Raw genomic sequence first — 23,326 nt, forward strand, 5'->3', positions numbered from 1 at the left:
ACATGCTAACACAGTTATTCAAAGGACACAACCCTTACATCTATTAAGATATTTCATTTAACGTAGAGGGGAAATCGAGACGAGGGTCGTGGTGTATGTGCGTGCGTGCGTGCGTGTGTATGTGTGTGTGTGTGTGTCTGTGTGTGTGTGTAGAGCGATTCAGACCAAACTACTGGACCGATCTTTATGAAATTTGACATGAGAGTTCCTGGGTATGAAATCTCATTATAGCGCAACTACTACCCCGCTCTTCTTGTCAATTTCACTGCCTTTGCCATGAGCGGTGGACCTTTTAAGTTTCTTTCGCTTTTTATGCTCTCTTCTTCGTCTTCGCGGCTTGGTTTTACGACGGTGTCGACGGTCAGAGTTTAGTTTTCAGCCCCCGGCCTATTTTTTTCTGTCCACTGAGTCAGTGCTGTGCTGGGATTTTGTTGTTGTTGTTGTTGTTGTTGTTGTTGTTGTTGTTGTTGTTTGTTGTTGTATTTTTTTAAATATTCTATCGCTAGCCGCCAGGCTGGCACTGTGCTAAAACTTTGAGAGGAAAGCAAAACTAATGCTGTACGGAAGTGATGCGACTGTCATCTACTTGTTGAGGAGGAGTTACTTCCCTTTCAGTCGCTCTCTTATGAAGAAAGTACGATCAGAACAGGATGCCAACATGGAAGCGAAACTAGCCGAGTATCGAGCGAAAAGGCGAATCGAAGAGACGCAAGCTAAGACGACACGTCAGAGGCTTTGGGGATTCTTCAGGACAACGGTAACAGCTTAATCTGCCTTGAATGTACGCTCAATAAGCTGGGAAACTTTACGTAAATGCGTAAGGCGTCTTGCACGCGACAATACTGCCATCTTTCTAAACTGACGGTTATCACAACACAAGTACTGAATGCAGTAGTGAGTTATGTCTTGGTTTCCGGACACATCAGACATGTTCTTATCTCACGTGAGGTTTTCGTTATGTTCGTCCCCGTCTTGTACTCTTCTGATCATTTTCAACAGCGTCTGCACACACACACACGACACCCTCCTCTGCCTGACCAGCCCTATACGGTATACCCCTTCCTCATTTTGGAAGCCCCTCGCTCTCATACACTAGATCCAGCCCTGCACTCTCTCTCTCTCTTTAATTCTGTGTGTGTTTGTGTGTGTGTCTCTTTCTCTCAGAAACTGACCAAGTGACACCAATTTAACAGTCTGCTCTGTGAACAAAGATTGAAGACATGGTACTGATAATCATTTTTATACCCAGTTAAAACAAAAACCCACCTCTTATTATGGTAAATCAGTTTGAACAAAATGCAAAAAGCCGGCAGAATAGAAACAGATCACATGAAGTATGTTTGATTAGTTTCAATGTCTTCTGTTGTTTCTTTCTTGTTTTTGTTTTTGTTTTTAATTTGTTTTCAGGCATATATGTTGTTCATATTTAAATATTCATTGATGGTTGCAGACAGCAACAGATGAAAAGTGCAACATGGATAATATTTCAACAGACTCGACCATCAAGGAAGATGAGAGCTTTCACATAGACACAAAACCAGAGAATGACATGGAAGAGGTCGATGAGGGAGAGGAGGACATACCACCACCACCTCCAGGGAAATACAGCTGGGTCTTATTTGGACTAAAAATTCTTCTGTGGTTGATTCTATGGGGGATTTTCATCGAACTGCAATTTGGTGCCGTCTTCTTTGCCGTTTCTGCGCTAGTGTTTGTGTACAAGAACACACGGACAGGGAGAGGGAGGAAAAAGAAATCTCTCAGTGCCTATTCTGTGTTTAACCCAAACTGCGAAAGACTGCAAGGGACTATAACTGCAGAACAATTGGAGGCTAATCTACTTTATCGGAAACCTCTTGTCACATCTTGATTTAAAAGAAAATAGTGCAATAAAAGTGACAACAATGGTTAAGAGGGCTGTAGCAGCTTGTGATGGGGTAGGGGAGAGGTTGGAAAAAGAAATCTCCAAGTGCCTATTCTTTGTTCTACCTGAACTGTGAAATGCTGCAAGAAACTTGACCTGAGGAATAGTTGAGAATTGAGATGCTTCATGGATAACCACTTCAGCATTGTGATTCATATAAAAATTAAAAATGGGGAGGGGGGGTGAACAAGGTCTGTGTTTGGTGGATGAAGGGTAGAGTGGGATGTGCTTAGAATTCGCAGATTTAGTCAGATACTTACACAGGTGTTTTGTTGGTGATGGTTTGCTTTCAGAAAATGTTTGTTGTCAGTGTTAGCATCCCTTTCAGGATTCAATCTTTCAGTCGTGATTCTCTTTTTTTAATTTTATATCCCATGTAAAAGGTCGACCAGATCTTAGACGGTGAGCCGAACAGTTTACACTGAAAGAAGCGTGCCTTTAAACAATTTCTTTGATCTGATAACATGGGTAGATTTAGTGAGATACTTACACTGGTGTTTTCGTGGTGATGGTTTGCTTTCAGAAAATGTTTGTCAGTGCGAGCATCCTTTTCAGGATTTAATCTTTCAGTCGTGATTCTCTTTTTATTATGACATTGATGCGTGGAAATTGGACTGACTGATAAATGATGTGTTGAATTTGCGAAAACCTACTTTACTCTGTTGCTAAAGTAACGTCATGTTGTTGATACCAAGACTGTGAATCTGTGTGTGTGTGTATGTGTGTGTGTGTGTGTGCGAGAGGGACAAAATGTGATCTGTTTACAAATAATTGTCACGGAAGTAATTTCTAATGTTAGAAAGGAATATGTAAATTAACACACAAACACAGGCTGGCGCACACACACATGCACACACATACACGTACTTGAATTAATATTTTATTCTTGCTAACTGGACCCACTTTAATACAAGTACCACAACAATAACAGAACCTGACATTTAAGGCAGATCAGTATTTTCACACACTGTATCACCCATGACATGTAAAGAAAGGAACACCTGGAAAAAATCTACCTCAAGTTTGGGCACTACTCTGTTATTTGCAAGTTTCATTTACACTGTGGTTTTAGTGAATTCTTTTAGACAGAAGTTTCATTAAAACAACTTTCCCCCTTCTTCTCTGTGGAAGGGAAGGTTATGCTTCAATTGTCTACAAGAAACAATAGTACTATCTTTGTGACTTTTGCAGTCAATTTAAAGAAATTACTTTTCAAACATTTTCTTTGGGATTATATACAAATAACAATATGAGCAAATGATCTAATTAAAGGCACATTAAGCCTCCCGTAAACCATCACAGATACGGTCAGGCTTTTACACACAGTACAAACACCCTTTCATTTAAACACTCACCGATTGAGAACATCCTAGGTGCCCTCCGTAAAGAGCGAACAATTTTCAAAGAATTTATTTTTGCGTGGTTTATCTTACCCCTGAGCCATCGTGAACCCGTGTGATCCAGTTTCCCTTTTTCACAATGTAGTCGTCAGTTAGTCATTTGAATGCGACTCGATGTGAGCTTATTTACAATAGCACGTTTTTATGCACGAAACAAACGGCTGTGGTTCACAAGAACTCTAGCGATGACTTTTGACTGTTGAGAGGAACGGCGATATGCACTGATAAACCGTCGTCTGCTACGACCCTTGCGTGACCCTGCTTCCGGGCTTTTCTTTTTTCAAACTTTCACAACTTCGAATTGTACTGATCTTGTCTTGATGAAAAAAGAATTCTTTTATGATTAAAGAATGTTTGTGTAACAAGCTGTCAATTTATTATTTAGATTTTAAAAGTTAGGTCTAGCGCAAAAACGCACCACGGTCCAAAAACATTTTGATAATCATCGATTCACGGCTATCGACAGTTTACATCGATAGAATGAGACCCGAAGGGAAGTAACTCATGTTTGACCTGAGTTCAGGATGGGTCCAAAAAGTGTTCGAGACAATCTGCAAAATTAATTCTTTAAAAATTGCTCGCTCTTTACGTAGGGCACCTAGGATGTTCCCGTTTGGTGAGCGTTCAAATGGAAGGGTGTTTGTACTGTGTGTAAAAGCCTGACAGTATCTGTGATGGTTTACGGGAGGCTTACTGTTTTCAAAAACCGGATTTCCGACGAGAACCGGAAAGGTGTTAGCCCTGTATTAAGAACCAGGAAAGGCAAAGGCAACGAGGGAGAGGATCAGCACTGCCTTCATAAAGCTGGCCCAAGATTAGTTGAGATCTCTATAAAATCTCGCTTCCAAACAGAAAAAAAATAGTTGTGGGACTACCTTTATCTTTTACATATTCTATAAGTTGTATTAATTAATCTCTCAAGCTGCCTTCACGCTTTGTTCTCTTTGCAACAAGTCTAGTTTTCCATTTCGTCCATCTTGCATCTTCCCCATATATATTCTTCACACCCTTTGCTCTCAAGTTTTCAACACTGTTACCTTTCACTTCTTATTTTCAACCCAATAAATTAAATCTCTTTGAGTCACAGTTTCACAACATTCATGATAAACAGCCCCAAAAGAATCCAGGACAAAAAGGCAGCTACCAGGAAAACGACCCCAAACATTATAGTCTTGTACAGTGAAACTCCCCTTTTTAGACCCCCTGAAAGTCTGACCCCCTTTTAAGACCTCCCCCTCCCCTCATCCCTTTTAAGACCTAGGATATTCAGATTCTCTGTTCATAATATCTGATATTTTACCTCCATTTTAAGACTCCCTTCATTCTAAGTGGTGATTTTTGACAGATTCTTGGAGGTGTGAAAAGGGGCATTCCACTGTAACAGTCTACATTAAACTTTGTTCTTGCGACAATGCACAAACAACATTATGTTCTTTTTACACAAAATCAACCAGGAATCCTTCACGTTGAAGTCATATCTGCCTTGGCCTCCTCTGCCAAGCTTTGAAGCTTGGAAAATCCGCTGATGGCAGTCTTCTCAACCCCAAACATTTCCACCTGTGGTGAAAAGAACGTGGAAATCACTCAAAGTTGAATCATCCAAACAAAGTGCCAACATCCAAAAATAAAAATTGTTTGTGGTAAACAGCTAACAAAGTTGGCCTGGATGGTAGATGCACACAATGGAGGCATTGGACTAGCTTTACTGTCTTGCTACTTTTTTCTTCTCCTTTTTGTTTTAAACTCTTTTTTAACCTTGGGGTTGAGAAAATTAAATCTTGCAAGGTCAACATATCACATCAATGCGACTTAAAGGAACGGATGCTTACACAGACTGGTTGTGTTCTTTGCGTGTGTTTAAAAATAAAATTGGGGGGGGGGGGGGGGGGGAGGGGGGGTGGAAGACAACAATCCTAAAGCTTTACATTAATAATTTCTCTGCATATTTTCATCGTCAGTTCCCCCTTCTTCTTCCACTTCTTTCTTCTCTTTCTTCTTCTCTTCCTCTTAATGTCTTTGTTTTTGTTCATTCACCAACATGTAAAGTTATCTCGAGCAAAAGCCAGACCTGCTTGCCAAGCTCCTCTATGTCGACGATGATCTGAGAGCGTATCTTGTCGTCGTCACTCAGGCCCTGGCTGCTGCTGGACTTCTCCGACCCCCGCACCTTCTTCAGACGTTTCAGACTCTCCTCCATCTTCCTCACTGACGTCAGCACTTCCCCCGTCACTTCGCTGAACCTGTGTGAAATAAGAGTACCATTCTAAATCCAAAAACAAAAAGACTGCCTACGTTCCAAAATTCAGAATAAAAAAAACCAAGAAAGATATGTTGATGGAACGTTAAATTATTGACAAAACAAACTGTTATGTTCACAGATATATCAATCCACCATCTTTTAAGTGCACAGACAAACACTAATTAGACAAAACTTATCTGACAAAATGTTCAGCCGCTTGCAGGGAAGACACAAGCTATGCAATCCTCAAAGTAAAGTTCTGTTACCGAAGTGATGTGAGAAACAATAGTGAAGTTCTGTTACTGTAGTGTTGTGTGAAACAATAGTGAAGTTCTGTTACTGTAGTGTTGTGTGAAACAATAGTAAAGATATGTTACCATGGTTCATTTGTGTTGAGACCTACAAACACTCTTGATGCTCTCAAGTCTTGAGATAGGACATCGACCGAACAAAGCAAGACGTCTTGTGTTGAGACCTACAAACACTCTTGATGCTCTCAAGTCTTGAGATAGGACATCGACCGAACAAAGCAAGACGTCTTGTGTTGAGACCTACAAACACTCTTGATGCTCTCAAGTCTTGAGATAGGACATCGACTGAACAAAGCAAGACGTCTTGTGTTGAGACCTACAAACACTCTTGATGCTCTCAAGTCTTGAGATAGGACATCGACCGAACAAAGCAAGACGTCTTGTGTTGAGACCTACAAACACTCTTGATGCTCTCAAGTCTTGAGATAGGACATCGACCGAACAAAGCAAGACGTCTCTTCTTGACCCTGCCATTTACAGTGACATCTCTGACATCAAAAGCGAAGCGAAGTTAATCGCAAATAATGGCGTTACACGAAATTACTGTTACTTCTTATGTAAGTCTTCCAAGACAGACAATGAATTCAAGAGAAAAAGGTTGTCTGGGTGACTTCCGTCGTATTAGCAGTGGAAAAATACTCGTTAGGTCACTGCCCGCCTGTGCATTTATCGGTATCGTATCTCTTTATACAAAAGGGTGTGTTAAAATGGAGGTTATGTTACAGACTTTATGACGAGACAATCCAAAACTACAAGGTCTGAAAAGTGATGAAATATTCAAAATAGAGGATATTACTGTACTTTGCACATCATTGCATTAACTCTCGTCTCGTATAAAATGCAGAGGAAGGATTTCTGGTTTCTTGATGCCATGCTGTCGGCAGAAGAGTGAGATGAGCTTTTTATCCAGAGCAGTTTACTATTTGATTCATTATCGTATACACAGTAACTGTGTGACAATTATGCAAACATCAAAGCACGATTTCTGACTGAAGATAAGTGAAAACTTTCACTCAAACCAACACACATGAAGCTAAGATTTTCTCAAGCTAGCACTTTACCAAGGTGCGTCATAATGATCAATCTTTGCTTCACCCATACTTCCGCACTTTCTCTTGGTACATTCCTGAGTCTAGGTACAGTACATCTAATCAATGAGAGCTTCTGGGGTGATAACGCGAGACAACTCCTGTGATCTTGCCGCAAGGTTCCGCCTGTTACCATTGTCTTTTTACCGTATAAAATGCACGACTTACACACGAACTGTTACCAAAGCGACATGCTATTTGGGACCAATGTACGCTTTTTTCCTTTCTCGTGTGATCTTGCCGCGAGGTTCCGCCTGAAAGAAGGGGCATAACCTCACCAGAACCGCCCATTACAAACAGCTCCAGAGATACAAACCTCTCACCCACAAGTATATTCTATTTCCACTGCTCATTAATTCTTCCGCCTTTTTCAAATGTTAACACTTCCCTAAGGGGTGTTCTTGTCCATTTCACAATAAGTCATACAGTCACAACTCTGTAGAAGGCAAGGGGCAGTTCTAATGTTTAGAGATCTGTTGTTAAGTTTCACAAGCAGAGCAGCATCAACTTCAGACTTACTGGTCCACTAAGGAGGAAAAGATGATGAGCAAGATTTTTCTGTGTTGATCAGTCCCCAGGTCGGCAGCATGTTCGTTGCTGAACATCTGTAGCGGTTTTATCATTCCAGAGAGATAACCCGATGGTTTGCTTGGTGCCTAGAAAAAACAGAGAAGTCAGGAATAAAATTAAAAAAAGAAAGATAATATTATGGAAAGTTTATTTAGCAGAGAAGTCATTTTATATGGTCTTTGTGTTCTTCTTCATACATTTTGTGTGTGTGTGTGTGCTGTGATTGTAGTTTCAGAGTAACCCATCCCTTGGCATATGGGAACAATGCCTACTCCACTCGTATACAACGGCTGCGTACATGGTACGAACACTGTGCTGGAAAATGTTTCAGACCCACAAGTATCATGGGATTATTGTAACTTTTCCTTGATTAAGATCTTTCTTTTCTTTTGGCATCCACCTGCCAGAATGCTGATCAAACTGCCAAAATTCTGTCTTCAGGCTTAACCCTTCTGCCACGGCAAATGGGAAAATAACTCGTAAGAGTCTTTCTTACCTCACGATTGGTGCGTCTGTAGAGACGAGGAATGTCGCTGACTTGACGGATAAAAGCCGAACACTGGATGACAACCTCGTCTGTTACAATGGAACGGAACTTTGGCAGTCGTTCATCCAAGGCTGTCATGTTCTCCTGTATACATTCTGAAGAAAAAAAGAAAACATCTTAGAGTATGTTTATTTTTTTCTTCTTTTTTTGGTCAGACAAAACAAATAGTGGCAAAAGATACAGTAATCATCAAAACAAAACATGTCCAGGCACGATTTTGAGCTCAAATAAAGAGAGGTAAGCTGAATCAGACAACAGCTGTCTGACTTCTCTCCCTTCCTCTGTCTGACAATCCAACAAAGTTATTTCTACAGAAATCAACGTGAACCTGTGTTTTGATACCTGCTTACCTCTTAATGAATCATCCTGTTGCAGACCTGATGCCACTACTTTAGGGTGAATAACTGTCTCAAAGAGTTGTGGAACCTGCAAGAGAGCAGACAAAAACCGAGCTTGTTTTTTTTTTCTTTCTTTCACTGACAGTGTGAAGGCATTTACATGAAGCATCTTTCAAACACTCAACCAAGTCAGATAACTTAGCATTGTTAACAACAACACACAACAGTTTACATCAAACAAGTCGCTAGGCAAACACAAACACTCCAGATACTATTCATTTCTGTTATGACCATCCCCTCCCAAAGGCAAAGGTTACTTGGCTGGTTGTAGCTGGCTGAAGATGTGAGTGAAGGCTTGGATGGTTAGCTGGATAAATCAGCATTACACACACACACACCTACAGGGGTACCTCTGTATCAACGACCTCCTACAATCTGAAAATTATCATTCTTAAAAGAGAGAAAGAAATCAGATGGAGGTACATTTAGTGACACTTTGAAGAAAACATCTGAGAAAATGAGCTCTGGGAGTAGAGGGCGTCTTATCATTGAGGGTCTGAAGGCAGAGGTTCCACTGTGGTTCGAACAAACCCCACCAACCTTTTCCTCAAGCCTCCTGGCGTCGCACAGCAAACACACAATCTGGCCGGTCGTGATGGGTTCGCTGCAGTTGGAGTTGGCCCCGTCTTGAACTGTCTGCGGCTGGGGGGAGACGGAACGAGGGGTGGGTGACCCTGACCCTGCTCTTCCTCCCTCCCCTGCCCCAAGGCTGCTCAGCTGGTTGTAGCTGGCTGAACCCGTGAGAGAAGCTTTCGACGGCTTGCTGGATAAACTCTGCCGTCGCCTTTCCATCTGGAATAAGCGGATGGTATGGAAACTTTGGCAAAGGCATTCTACAATAGTTAGGGAAAAAAACACAGTAAATCACAAAGCATGTCGACGTTCAGAATATGGAAAGGAGGTAACAGATGTACAGTACCACCAACATCTCCTGTTTAAGCTGATGTCATCCTTCTGCATCAAATACTGAAACTAAAACAGCTTGTTGAATTCATCTTAAAAATTGATTCAAAGAAATGATCAACCCAAGGTGCCTTCCTTCACGGGCAGATCATCTATAAATCAACACAGATCCGTCCAGCTTTTTATATGGTATTACTGTATCGCTCCCAGCCTCAGGGTACGAAAGGTCTCCTTGACCTGGATTGAAAATATTATAGGTCAAAGTGTCCGGCTTTGTCTGCTTGGTAGCAAATATAGACGGTCAGAAGACCTTACATGTCAATTAAAACTACCTGCCAAGGGTCAGACCAATGCACCAGATCAAAAAAGTATTTAGACGGGCGCAGTGGCGTAGTGGATAAGACATTGGCCTCCTAATCGGAAGGTCGTGAGTTCAAATCCTGGCCGCGGCCGCCTGGTAGGGTGAAGATTTTTCCGATCTCCCAGGTCAACTTATGTGCAGACCTCCTAGTGCCTTATTCCCCTTGGTGTGTACACGCAAGCACAAGACCAAATGCGCACGGAAAAGATCCTGTAATCCATGTCAGAGTTCGGTGGATTTTGGAAACACGAAAATACCCAGCATGCTTCCCCCAAAATCGGCGTATGCTCCCGGAATGGCAGGGTAAAAACGGTCATACATGTAAAAATCCACTCGTGCAAAAGCATGGGTGAAGGTGGGAGTTTCAGCCCATGAACGAAATAGAAGAAGAAGAAAGAATTGGTCAATGACTGAAGACCGAGGCCTGGGAACAACACTGGTATTGCTCATCCTTCCCCTTGGACACATTCCACACACACACAAATCTACAACCTGGCTGTGGTGCTTTTGTACGTACAGTCGAGATCGCTTAACACGAAATGAAAGGGACCAATATTTTTTTTCGAGTTAACGTTTTTTCGCGATAACGAAAATGATCACATTATTTTGAAATCGGTTTACTTGCAGCGATGTTCGCGAAACTCGTTTGAACTGCTGACGCGATTCGGTTTCAGCTTTCGGTTTGAACGGAAGTACTCTTTTGTGTAAGAATACAGCCCGCGTCTTGTTGTTAACTTCGCAGGAGTCTGACTTTCGGGTCGCATCATTTCTCTGACAGCGAATAAAAGGCTCTATTTCCAAAGGAAGCCGCTTTTTTCCGCGTTTTGACGGGCCAATGAAGTGATGAAATGATTAAAGCATAGAAGATACCCGTTTTAAGTATAAACGCTTCAACAGAGTTGATCGGTGCTGACCAACCGAACAAACGCGCGTAAGCCGTAGAGTGTTTTCGGAAGTGGCTTCAGAATCTTGATACACCGTGACATTTGTGTGCCATCTGCTCCAATTTCCAAAGTGAGAGATTATGGAATTATCGGGAAGAATATGCACGCGCAAGAAGCAAACACCACAAGAGAGCTGTTCCGACTTCGTGATAAAGTCTAAGTTTACGTCGACCATTTCATTCTTTCTTTCAATGGGCCGTGCAAACACGTGTACACTTCTCGCTTTGGAAGCTAAAAGTTGAAAAAAACAGTTGTTTGGTGGTGCAAGAGACCGAGAATCGGCTTCGTGTAAACGTTTTGTGCGTGAGTCTCAGATCGTTTTATTTCGCGTTATGATGTTGTTTTTTTAGTAGGGTTTATGAAGGGAATGATTGGGACTGACAACACGTTTCGCGTAATGGGTTTTTTCGGCTTATTGTTTTTCGTATTGAATGATCTCAACTGTAATCGTTAGCACAGGTAGGAAGGCACCTCTATAAAAAAAATAAAATTTAAAACACGGCCTGACCTCATCTTCGTACAGCTGGTCTAGCCACGTTGCGTGCCGTGCCATCTGCTGGAGGGACAGTTTCCAGAAGCGGTGCAGCAACGCGGGCAGAAACACCTCGTCCTTCCAGCACCGCTCCAACCCTGACCACAGGGTGCTGCTGGACTGTAGCTTCCAGTCACTGCCCTCTGTAACATCAAGCACTAATTGAACAGTCCAATTACTGTATGAAAAAGCAATAAAGTTGAAGAATGAATATATCAATCAGCTGTGGAAAAATAAATCAAGGAGACAATTAGTAAATCATGGTTGCTTGAATGGATAAACCACTGAATGAAAGAAAGAATATAATTTTATGGGGGAAAAAAAGAAGCAACAACTGAATGTTAACTGTTTGCACGCACCCCGGGTCCACTTCATTTTTTTTTTTTTACACAAATTTGCAACCAAGAAGTTCCAACCAAGAACATGTATTCTGAACATGCAACACAATTGCTAAATTCTGTAAGGAAAGTGAACTTTTCACTAAGTTTACCAGCAAAGGTATTTCTAGTAAAGCAAGCAAGCACAACACATCTTGCAAATAGTTCACAACTATCAGTTGCAAAGGGAGATAATCAGCTCAGACCATAACTCACCAGGGGCAGCATTCAGCCCTGTAACCAAAGCTGTTTCAAGAGCTCCTGCAATGTCCTGGAACCTGGAAAATGACAGAAACGCGGGGTAGATAAGTGTTTAAAAAACATCAACTGAGTTGGATGGGGGAGGTCGCCTCGTACTGGGACATAGCAGGAAAAATACCCAAAGTAAATATAGGTATCAGAATTAGCATCAGTAAGATTAATGCAATATTTAAAGGCAATAAACAGTTCGACTCACCAGCACAGATCTGAGATGGTGAATCAAAACTGTTTATACGGGAAGGAGTTTGCCTTTAACTGAGATGGTGAATCGAAACTGTTTATACGGGAAGGAGTGTGCCTTTAACTGAGATAGTGAATCGAAACTGTTTATACGGGAAGCAGAGTGCCTTTAACTGAGATGGTGAGTCCAAACTGTTTATACCGGAAGGAGTGTGCCTTTAACTGAGATGGCGAGTCCAAACTGTTTATACGGGAAGCAGAGTGCCTTTAACTGAGATGGCGAGTCCAAACTGTTTATACGGGAAGCAGAGTGCCTTTAACTGAGATGGCGAGTCCAAACTGTTTATACGGGAAGCAGAGTGCCTTTAACTGAGATGGCGAGTCCAAACTGTTTATACGGGAAGGGATGTGCCTTTAACTGAGATGGCGAGTCCAAACTGTTTATACTGGAAGGGGTGTGCCTTTAACTGAGATGGCGAGTCCAAACTGTTTATACGGGAAGGGGTGTGCCTTTAACTAGCTGAGATGGCGAGTCCAAACTGTTTATACGGGAAGGGGTGTGCCTTTAACTGAGATCAATTAATCAATCAATATGAAGCTTATATAGCGCGTATTCCGTGGGTACAGTTCTAAGCGCTTGTCGAAGAGTTGTCAACACAGGACTAACAAAGAAACTAACATCTACAGACGGACACGAACCCTATCACACACTAGCAAACCCTGATAAACATACAACAAACAACTGTTTAACAACAATGTACACATCAATAGCTAGGTCCAAACAAAATAATATTAAACACAAACAAAACACTTCTCACAGAGCACAGCACAAGAAAGTCTTTTGGGGCACAACACATCACGTCGAACATGAAAGTCGCAGCCAGCTACGGGAAGAACTGAGTCTTCAACCTACTCTTGAACGCGTCAAGAGAGGGGCTCTGGCGAAGCTCAAGCGGCAGGGAGTTCCAGACGGAGGGGCCCGCGGAGGGGAATGCACGCTGACCAGCAGATGCGAGTTTCGAGCGAGGGATGTGAAGGCGGAGTGGGTCAGCAGCAGAACGAAGGGGACGGTCGGACGGCTGGGTGTACAGGTCCAGGGAGGATTGAAGGTACTCCGGAGCAGAGTCGTTGAGACACTTGTAGACCAGAGTGGACAGTTTGTAGGAGATTCGGGTTTTGACAGGGAGCCAGTGCAAGGAGCGAAGTAGGGGGGTGATGTGGTCTCGCTTCGTCTTCCTCAACGTCAGCCTGGCAGCAGCGTTCTGGACTCGTTGTAGGCCATGAATGGATGAGGCGGGGAGGCCAGCCAGAAGGGAGTTGCAGTAGTCCAGACGACTGAAGATGAGGGAGACAACCAGCTTGACACAGGCGTCGATATGGCGAGTCCAAACTGTTTATACGGGAAGGAGTGTGCCTTTAACTGAGATGGCGAGTCCAAACTGTTTATACGCGAAGAGGTGTGCCTTTAACTGAGATGGCGAGTCCAAACTTAGAGGGTTAGGGTTACACAGGAAGGAGTGTGCCTTTAACTCTTTTGGTTAAACTGGGTTTCTTTTGCACCGTTTTGGGTGACTTTTTATTCCCTTCTTCTACATGGAAATCAAACACCTGCAGGTGTTCTCATACAGCAAAGCTGCAGAGAGTTATCTGGGAAAGACAAGGTGTACCTGATCTGGAAGTAGACAGGAAGACTCCACTTGGTGTTGAATGTGTGGCAACTAGGGTGGCTCCGCAGGCGTTGAACGCTGGCCTGTGTTCCACACAGACACTCAAACTTGTTCAGGAAACGCTGACTCGCCCGGTATTTCTGTACACAGCAACAGCACCTTTAATAGCAGCTTTTTTGTGGAATGGTGATAGGTTTGCTGTGTTTCAAGAAACCCTGGTATTTTAGGGGTAATAATCAGAAACGAAGAGAATTGCAAAACAGATTCGTGAGCATAGCACGTCATTTATTGATTCTTTCAATGCTGAAGATTTTGCATGCAGTTTACGAAATCTCCCTGGCCTGACTGCTATAAACAGGATGCAGTACGTCTGTACCCTGCTTGGCAAGCAATAATTAAGGTGACCGCAGATAAAGCAATACTACTACCTCTTGCTTAAAGTTCAGCATTGACTTTAGACAACTTAAATCAGAAGGCAACTTATAGTGTCAGAGACACTGTCGTTATTATAAAGCTATACATGAGCTTTTCAAGAATCCCTGTCAATAATATGAAATGAAATTACAAAAAAATTGTTAATCTAAATTACCTGATGGAAGACCTCAGGGTTGCCTGGGGCAAAGATGGACGGTGTACGAGCTTCCAGGTTGGTGACAATCTCTGGCCACACGGCATTCACCAAGAAATCATATCCCCGAACCATTTCACCAGAGCTTTTGAATAGAAAATAAAAAATACATGGATTAATAATTGAGAATTCAGAAAATCCAGCCTTCACATTGCATACTGCATACCAAGCTTTGTTAGTGTCACTAGTAATATGACAGTCCCTGTGCCAGAAAGATCTACATGAATAGTGTATAAACATTTTATCACCTGCAAGGTTTACACAGTCCTGGTCGGCAACCTAGAGTACATAATGGTGTATGCTGTGGTTTGTCTTTGAAATATTGGATGTAAATTGTCTGGAAAAAGTAGCGTAGTTTGGGGTGGCAGGATGGGGAGGGGAGATGGAGGCCTGCATAATAATGCAAGTGAGAATACTCTCCCTGACTTTAAATAAAGTCTGCATTGTATGGACACTTTTGGTTGGTAGCAAGTGTATCTCTCTTATCCCAGGTACGTTGTACAGCACCAAAAAGTAAATTAATTGAAGAAACGAGGATTTCAAAGTTTGATACAGTTGAACCCACCTACAAGAACATCGCTTACAAGAAACATCGCTTACAAAAAAGGATTTTTATTTCCCCTGCCATATGCCTTCTTTCTTCCACTTAAAATTCTCCGGATAAGAGAAACTTTTCCCGAGAATACAGCAGACAATTAAAGCCAGTGCACAACATGCAGTCAACAGACAGTGACCAGGGCTGAGGTGCACGACCAAGTAACCAACCGGGTGGGAGCCAGCCGCGGTGTTGGATTGGTTGAAATTGAGATTTGTTGTAATTTCCACCAATCAGATTTTGCGGTTTGTTCTCACCCGTTTGGGTGGCACCCACTTTCGCTTCGTGCACTTCAGCCCGGCTCCTACATGTACCTGGCTCCAGGACAGGTGATGTCTCTCAACACGTGGCAGTGCGTGGGCATAAAGTCCAGCACCTTGTTGAACATGCCCTCCAGACCTTGGCTGCTGGAGCGTATGAACGTCTCAGAGATCACCTGAACACAATTCAAATGAAAGCATGACCACACAAAAAAGCGGATAACCACAGCAATTTATACAGTGGTATCTGCGATGTCAGGCCCCTGTGTTGAGAAGACACCTCCCAACAAAGTACACCACCTAAACCAGACCATACCTTTTGTGATAGGAAACCTGCTGAAACAGGGAAATATGTTCTCCTTTGTATCATAAAATGTTTCTTTTTCAACTATGAATAACATATTTCAGACTTCAAGACCAACATGGAATGCACGTACATTTACTTGTCTAGTTTTACAAGCCTACAGAACTGAAATGATGGAGTTTAGTCAAATCAATAAGACCAACTATCATGTCCCTTTCCCAGGCAAAAGATTTCTAGTTGGAGAACCAAACAGACAACAAATTCTTTCCCTTTTGTAGTCTTACTTGTGTTAGAAAAACACACACACACACACACACAAGGCACGCACTAAAACAGCCACATACACACATACACAAACATACCTCTTCCATGTAAGGTTTAACAACATGCTGTCTAAACAGGTTTTCAGCGTCGCGGATTTTGTCGATGAGAGCGTATGTTCTCAGACATTGCCTCAAGATGCCGACATCCTCTTGCCCCAGTCCCTCCAGAAAGGAACCCTCCAGGCTGTATTGCAGGGTAGTGGTGATGTTTGCGATGCGCTGAACAATCAAACAATACACATTTAAAGGGGGTGCATGGGCCATGGCGTGAACAATCTTAGAAGTTGTCAAAGCTGTATCCCTGGCGTTAATCAATGTATCTTCAATATCTCTGGCGTATATCAATACATCTAAAAACAAGAAGGGCAAAGCCCATACGACTCACATGCTTGACCTTGACCTTTACATGACCTTGACCTTCAGCTAAACCTAGCAATGACATCATACACTAAGAACTGCTTTACACATTTTTCCTACCAAAATACATGTGACCTTGACCCAAGGTCAAGGTCATCCAAGGTCATGCAACACAAAGCTGTTAATTCAAGACATAGGAAGTACAATGGTGCTTATTGGCTCTTTCTACCATGAGATATGGTCATTTTTAGTGGTTCACTACCTTATTTTGGTCACATTTCATTAGGGTCAAAGTGACCTTGACCTTGATCATATGTGACCAAATTTGTCTCATGATGAAAGCATAACATGTGCCCCACATAATTTTTAAGTTTGAAACAGTTATCTTCCATAGTTCAGGGTCAAGGTCACTTCAAAATATGTATACAATCCAACTTTGAAGAGCTCCTGTGACCTTGACCTTGAAGCAAGGTAAACCAAACTGGTATCAAAAGATGGGGCTTACTTTGCCCTATCTATATATATATACGACTTGTGTCTGTGTGTGTGTCTGTGTGTTTGTGTATCTGTGTATTTGTGTATTTGTGTATTCGCCATGCACGGCCAAAGTTCTCGATGGATCTGCTTCAAATTTGGTGGGCATATTCAGGTAGACCCGGGACACGACACAACCTGGTCGATATTTCAACACGTGCTCTCAGCGCGCAGCGCGGAACCGATTTTGGTTCCACCTCAGCTATTTTGGTTCCACCTCAGCTACCCGGGCCCCCATACCGACACACCAAAGCCAAAGTTCTCGGTGGATCTTTTTCAAATTTGGACACCGTATTCAGCTACACCCCGGACACAATATCATCGATGAGATATTTCAACACGTGCTCTCAGCGCGCAGCGCTGAATCGATTTTGGTTTTTGTGTTCATTTCACCATTATAAGTAACTCTTCCTTATCTTCTCATATTCTCCAGGTTTTCAGCGTTTACCTCCCTTCCTTCGTATGGTGCACTTTTGTGTGAGTGGAGCGTCTTCGGATATTCCCGGCGTTCTGTTACTGTTACTATTTTTAGAAGGTCAACGCAGTGTCCAGAACGTAAATTGGACCCGTAAATTATCCTCACTGTAAAAGTGCAAAGGTCGAATCAATTTATAGCCACGCGAAAAATACACTGTCATCTATCTCTCTATAGATACGGCTTCTCTGTGTGTTTTTTTATGTGTGTGTGTGTGTGTGTGTCTCTATGTGAGCAACACCTGTGCATTGTTCAGTTCTGTTTGTGATGTGGTCTGGCGGCTTTTGTGTAATTTTATGTACTGGCCTTCCTTTGAGAAGCCATAACTTGCTCAGTCCTGTTTGAGTGGAGTTCGCCTCCAAAGGTGATTAACACGGTTACATTCGTCGACAAGGATGGGACTCGATATGGTCAGGAATGGCATTATGGCCACTGAATCATTTTCGTGCTGTTCCCATTCCACGAATCTGGGAGGGACCTAAGCTTGGCGGGTCCATTGTTCGGACCCGGCGAAGCCGGCGTACGGCTCTAAGTACTTCTTCCCGGCGAAGCCGGCTACCCGGCGAAGCGGGTATTCATTCTAGTATATCATATATAGGTGAGGTATTGAATCTCAAAAACTTCAGAGAAAATGGGAAAAATGTGAAAAATAGCTGTTTTTTAGACAACATTTATGGCCCCTGCGACCTTGACCTTGAAGCAAGGTCAAGATGCTATGTATGTTTTTTGGGGCCTTGTCATCATACACCATCTTGCCAAATTTGGTACTGATAGACTGAATAGTGTCCAAGAAATATCCAACGTTAAAGTTTTCCGGACGGCCGGCCGGACGGCCGGGGGGGACGGACGGACGGACGACTCGGGTGAGTACATAGACTCACTTTTGCTTTGCATGTGAGTCAAAAAGGAGTAAAAGTAGGAGGGAGGGTGGGGGTCTACTGTACTGATTGAAAATGTAACTAAAATAATGGTGGAGGTCAATTTTTATTAGAGATCAACTTGATGCATACTGCCTCGTGTTTACTTTGGATGGGATTTCATTCTCAAGGTCAAACAAATCCTTGAATAATAATTGTGTCAGTAATACACAAGACTATTCCCGTATACATGTACCTGCTTTACTACTCACGAAACTATTAAAAAAATTGTACCAAAGGGTTTGCACATTGTAATCCAGACGCTATCCAAGGGTACCCTTCAACCTCTCTGTAATAACTTTGCATTGAAACATGGGAGGGGGAAATGAGGGAGCAGGGATGGACCTGGGGATACCCAGAAAGACTTTCTGCTGACAGACCTCAAAGCCCGACGGGCGCAGTGGCGTGGTGGTAAGACGTCGACCTCCTAATCGGGAGGTCGTGAGTTCGAATCCCGGTCGCTGCCGCCTGGTGGGTTAAGAGTGGAGATTTTTCCGATCTCCCAGGTCAACTTATGTGCAGACCTGCTAGTGACTTAACCCCATTCGTGTGTACGTGCAAGCACAAGACCAAGTGCGCACGGAAAAGATCCTGTAATCCATGTCAGAGTTCGGTGGGTTATAGAACCACGAAAATACCCAGCATTCCCCCCCGGAAATCGGCGAATGCTGCCTGAATGGCGGGGTAAAAACGGTCGTACACGTACAAATCCACTCGTGCTAAAAACATTAGTGAACGTGGGAGTCTAAGCCCATGAACGAAGAAGAAGAAGAAGACCTCAAAGGTGAAGTGTGGTTGCGGCCTTATATGCACAGCCCAGTGCATAGAGGACCCACATAACGTAACATATACATGTAAACACTTGCCACTTACAGGTTTGATTTTCTCCACCAGCGGCAGGCCTTTACTCTTGGTGACGTAGAACTGGAGTTTGTTGAACTCTGTGGCCACTCTCTCTATCAGCTGACCACTCAGCTGCCTGCAACACACACTAGGCTGTGCACTCACAAAGAAAAACGTTACGTCCTAGCTGATAAAAAGCATGCACATTCTGATCTGGACTTTAGGAACAAACTTTCTTGCCCTAAGTCACTCGTGATTAAACACACACATTGTTCATGTTGTTCCAAGGTCACTTCTCAGGCATATGAAATGAACCCTGCTGCCTTGTTTTCTGGAAGGTGTCGTAAAAGCCTCATTATACTCACTCCACAAGGGAGTGTTTCACCATGCAGGTACCTGATAGACTGATTCATGTAAAGCCTGTAATGTGTACATAGTCCTGTGAATTCTGTTCTTCTGCTTTTTTTCGTTTTTTTCCTTTCTTTAATGAATTTACGTGTATATAAATATGTAGTCTAACTCTGGGCTTAGGGATGGTTGAAAAAAAGCACATTTGTATCAATTGCTTATCCCACAACCTTCGTAAAATAAAATTTGGTTTGATTTGATTTGATTCATTGGAAAAGTAATTAACCCCTTCACTGCCCAGCACGTACTAGGTACGTGGTCATGTTTGGTTTGTCATACGCCCATACACGTACTAGGTACGTGGCATTTACATCAGCACTTTTCAGGACATTTGTGAAAACTAAATGGGAGGTAACCACTGTCCAACTTCTTGTAGGGGTTTAAACACAGTTCTTTCCCATTGACCGTTCAGATAAGTTAGTACCACGTGGTGAAAACTTTTTTAGAAGTTTTTTCCGATCTATAAGATTCAAAATGGCGGCCGAAAGTCGGACATCAACTCGTAGACCTGTTTTCAAATGATACAGTGTTCTGGAAGCTCTACAAGAAGTGATTTATGGATTACCACACAGAAGAGAACTGTTATGGGCTGTAATGTGAGTACCTGATGTTTGACACCAGTTTTAGCTGTGTTTTCTGTGGTTTTACGTGCTGCAGTGTGTGTGTGAAAGTTTGGAAACTGTAATTTTTGACAAAAATGGTCATTATATCGATTTTTACTATAACAATCACAAACAAAGTCCAATGATCATGTTATCACATAATAGCCAAGGGTGTAAGCAAACCACATGCCAAAGATCTAAGAGATATCTCAATAAATGATTGAGCAGTGAACAGATTAGTGAACCTACCGAAGAAAGCGAAATTTGCCCCGGCGCACAGCAATACCAAAATGCTGTTATACTGTGGCAGTGAAGGGGTTAAATATATTCATTTGTGTATCTTGCCACATAACAATTCTACCGGTAGCACATAACAAATTACGAATGTATACCCAGTGCTTGCAGGGTAAGGGGTGGTGGTGGTGCCAGAGCTTTGGCTGATGCCCAGCAGGTGCTCTATTTTCTCCACAGAGTGGCTGATGTTTAGCAGGCGCTGAAGACATGCCTGCATAGCAAATAGACAGTTGTTCAAAATTAGTACAGGTAATCTCTGAAAACGTGTGGTCTCAAAAATCATAAAAGCGTATGAAAAATAAGTATACAGTCTTGAGTCGAGCGTTTGAAAATGCCTGAGCCTGAAGGCGGGTGTAACTTACACCTCTTGGTATCAGTCTGCCTTAGAGATGAGGACGGCAGTTGGCCAGATGGCCAGAATAGTGCACTGCATTTTCCTGCATAGATAAGGCGCGTCTGCCGCGACAGTGCCTGAGCTAAACATTGGTGGGCACTGCTCACAGCCCGGCACACGGCACTGTAAACATTCCCCGTCCCTTCACCTCTCTCACCACCATCCGCCCTACCCTTGGTCTCATGCCTGTATAACACTGTCTACCGAATATACTTTTTGTTGCACCATTTATTGTCACAACACATTGTCTGTAACTGATAACACAAAACACATATTTTCGTTAAACATCTAAGTAAATGAAAAATCTATTTATAGTTCCAACACATTTCCATATTATGCATTATTTCTTGTTTCATTTGTGTCAGTTCAAATTTACTTTCATGATATATATTCCTGTATAACAGAATTCTCATTTCAATCTTGTTGTACTACTTCATTCTTATCCACACCTTTTTTCTTTGTATCTCCTGTTGATGCCGTAGCTTTTCTTCCACAGCTTCTATTGCTTCGTTCATTGCTGTACGCACACTCTGCCACGAAAAAAAAGTAACAGTCATTAAAACACTTCAAAAGAGAAAGAAAATGTCCTAAATAACAAACTGAATACACACAAACACAAACCACTTATAATCCAATCAATCAATGAGTCTTATATCGCGCATATTCCGTGGGTACAGTTCTATGCGCTCTTCAGTGATGCCGTGTGAGATGAAATTTTATACGGCCAGTAGATTGCAGCCATTTCGGCGCATATTTACCTTTCACGGCCTATTATTCCAAGTCACACGGGTATAGGTAGACAATTATTAACTGTGCCTAAGCAATTTTGCCAGGAAAGACCCTTTTGTCAATCGTGGGATCTTTAACATGCACACCCAATGTAAAATGATGTACACGGGGGGAGGTTCGGACACCAAAGAGAGTCTGCACACAAAGTTGACTCTGAAAAATAAATACAAATCCAGCGCGCTACCAACTGAGCTATATCCCCGCCCCAAAAAAGGAAAAACGTAAGACATTAATTAGTACATAAGGTTCTTCTTTTCTAAAGTTCTAACACTAACAGCAAGATATTAGATTAATGCATATTGAGTATATTTGTGTAATATTTTCAAATAATATTTTGCCCGTGGAGAAATGAATTTTACTAATAAAATAACATTTTGTTGTTGTCGATTTATTCTTTTTTTTCTGTAACATAACACAAAGAGCAATAATGAACGCTGAACCACATCTGAACAAGTCTATTCACCACCCCTCTGCACGAGAAAGAAGTTCTCCCCTTACAACAGAAAAAGAACAAATGAATAACTTACCAACACTTCCTCTCTCAGCTGGCCAAGGGGAACAGTCAAGTTGCCAATGGCTTTATCCATGCCCACCTGAAACAACTCTTTTTGCATTACACAGGCTACTTCAACCGATTTGAGTGCTGGCAGGCATTAGAAAAATAATCATCAAGCTTATCATATGGTTAGCAGTTGGTAGGTATATATTTCTTTTGTTTATTCTAAGACCTCATGTAGTTTTAGAGTATCACCTTCCAATAACACAAAAAAGCTCAATTCCAGTTTCAGAACCATGCAGGAAATGCCTCTGTATAGTAGATAATTTAATTGATAGACAGTGCAATGAGTTACAAACACACACACCCATGTACTCACACATGTACACACACACTTGCTCATACCAGATTGGTGGACAAATTGACAAAGTCTGCATAGTCCTTGTTAATAAGCTCTATCATAGCACTCTTCAGAATCTTCAGGTAAACTGCCAGGTCATCTCGCAAGGTTTCCAATGGAACGCGTTTGCGACAGTCAATAATGAACTTGTCCACATCAAAGTCTTTCTGAAATACACAAGAATAAATGGTTTTCATACATTTTCTTAGAGAAGGGCAACAATTATTCTTGAGTGTGGTTTAAAATTAACAAAGAACTGCTGGACTGCATCATGCATGTGTGGAAATCTAAAAAAAAAAGTATCACATTTATCATGAGACTTAATTGCAGCTTCTAGTCTTCTTAAAAATGCTCGACAAAATAATGTTCTTTAGCTTGACTACAGGGACTTGTATAAAAAATAAGTAAAAACTGGCAGTGGATCCTGAGCTATGAATTTAACACACTAAAGTTCATGATTACCACCAAATTAATTAATCATGCTTAAGTTTGGAGCTCAATCCGTCAATTAATTTCACGACAAATCAAATGTTCTTTGGCTTGATTACAGGGACTTGTATCAAAAATAAGTAAAGAATGCCACTGAATTCTGAGCTATGAATTTAACACACAAAAGTTCAAGATTACCCCCTAGCTCTTCATTATCGAAGGGATCAGAATGAATAATAGTATTGTAGTAATTAGATACAATGCCAAATGCTGAACACTGCTAGTACAGTTGTAAATAGTGCTACGTGGCCTCTCATAAACGCACGGATAGTATCAGGTCGCAATGCACTCTTCATTCACTTACTTTCATAAATTCCTCCTTGTCAAAGCAAAGGGAGGAAGGACCCGATGGCAGGGCAAAGCCCTTCCCAACATCGACTGTCATCTTGACAACCTTTCTCGGTGTTTTGTCAACAGCAATCCTACCGAAAGCCGTCTGCATCGGCCATGACAGCGGCTAAAGCTGCCTGAAACATTATCCGAACACACTGTTTGATGACATGAACAGCTTGAAGA

General features: G+C 42.2%; 2 protein-coding genes across 2 annotated transcripts; one reads left to right on the forward strand and one right to left on the reverse strand.

Moving 5' to 3' along the window:
• Positions 1 to 620: 620 nt before the first annotated feature.
• On the forward strand, positions 621 to 2,576 carry LOC138952026 (SAYSvFN domain-containing protein 1-like). Its single transcript, XM_070323601.1, has 2 exons — positions 621 to 757; positions 1,451 to 2,576. The coding sequence occupies exons 1-2, from the start codon at positions 626 to 628 to the stop codon at positions 1,868 to 1,870; spliced, it is 552 nt and encodes a 183-aa protein (XP_070179702.1). The 5' UTR covers positions 621 to 625; the 3' UTR covers positions 1,871 to 2,576.
• A 215-nt stretch (positions 2,577 to 2,791) lies between these two features.
• LOC138952018 (conserved oligomeric Golgi complex subunit 2-like) lies at positions 2,792 to 23,325 on the reverse strand. Its single transcript, XM_070323593.1, has 18 exons — positions 23,115 to 23,325; positions 22,327 to 22,488; positions 21,953 to 22,018; positions 21,086 to 21,166; positions 20,341 to 20,453; positions 18,969 to 19,074; positions 15,852 to 16,031; positions 15,240 to 15,361; positions 14,292 to 14,415; positions 13,703 to 13,842; positions 11,811 to 11,872; positions 11,194 to 11,360; positions 9,018 to 9,269; positions 8,430 to 8,505; positions 8,029 to 8,174; positions 7,482 to 7,618; positions 5,393 to 5,564; positions 2,792 to 4,881 (listed from the first exon to the last, which is right to left on the reverse strand). Exons 1-18 carry the CDS (start codon positions 23,250 to 23,252, stop codon positions 4,786 to 4,788), a joined length of 2,340 nt encoding a protein of 779 aa, XP_070179694.1. The 5' UTR covers positions 23,253 to 23,325; the 3' UTR covers positions 2,792 to 4,785.
• Between the last annotated feature and the right edge of the window lies 1 nt (position 23,326).

Source organism: Littorina saxatilis, linkage group LG17 (genome assembly GCF_037325665.1).
Source record: "Littorina saxatilis isolate snail1 linkage group LG17, US_GU_Lsax_2.0, whole genome shotgun sequence".
Taxonomy (NCBI): domain Eukaryota; kingdom Metazoa; phylum Mollusca; class Gastropoda; order Littorinimorpha; family Littorinidae; genus Littorina; species Littorina saxatilis.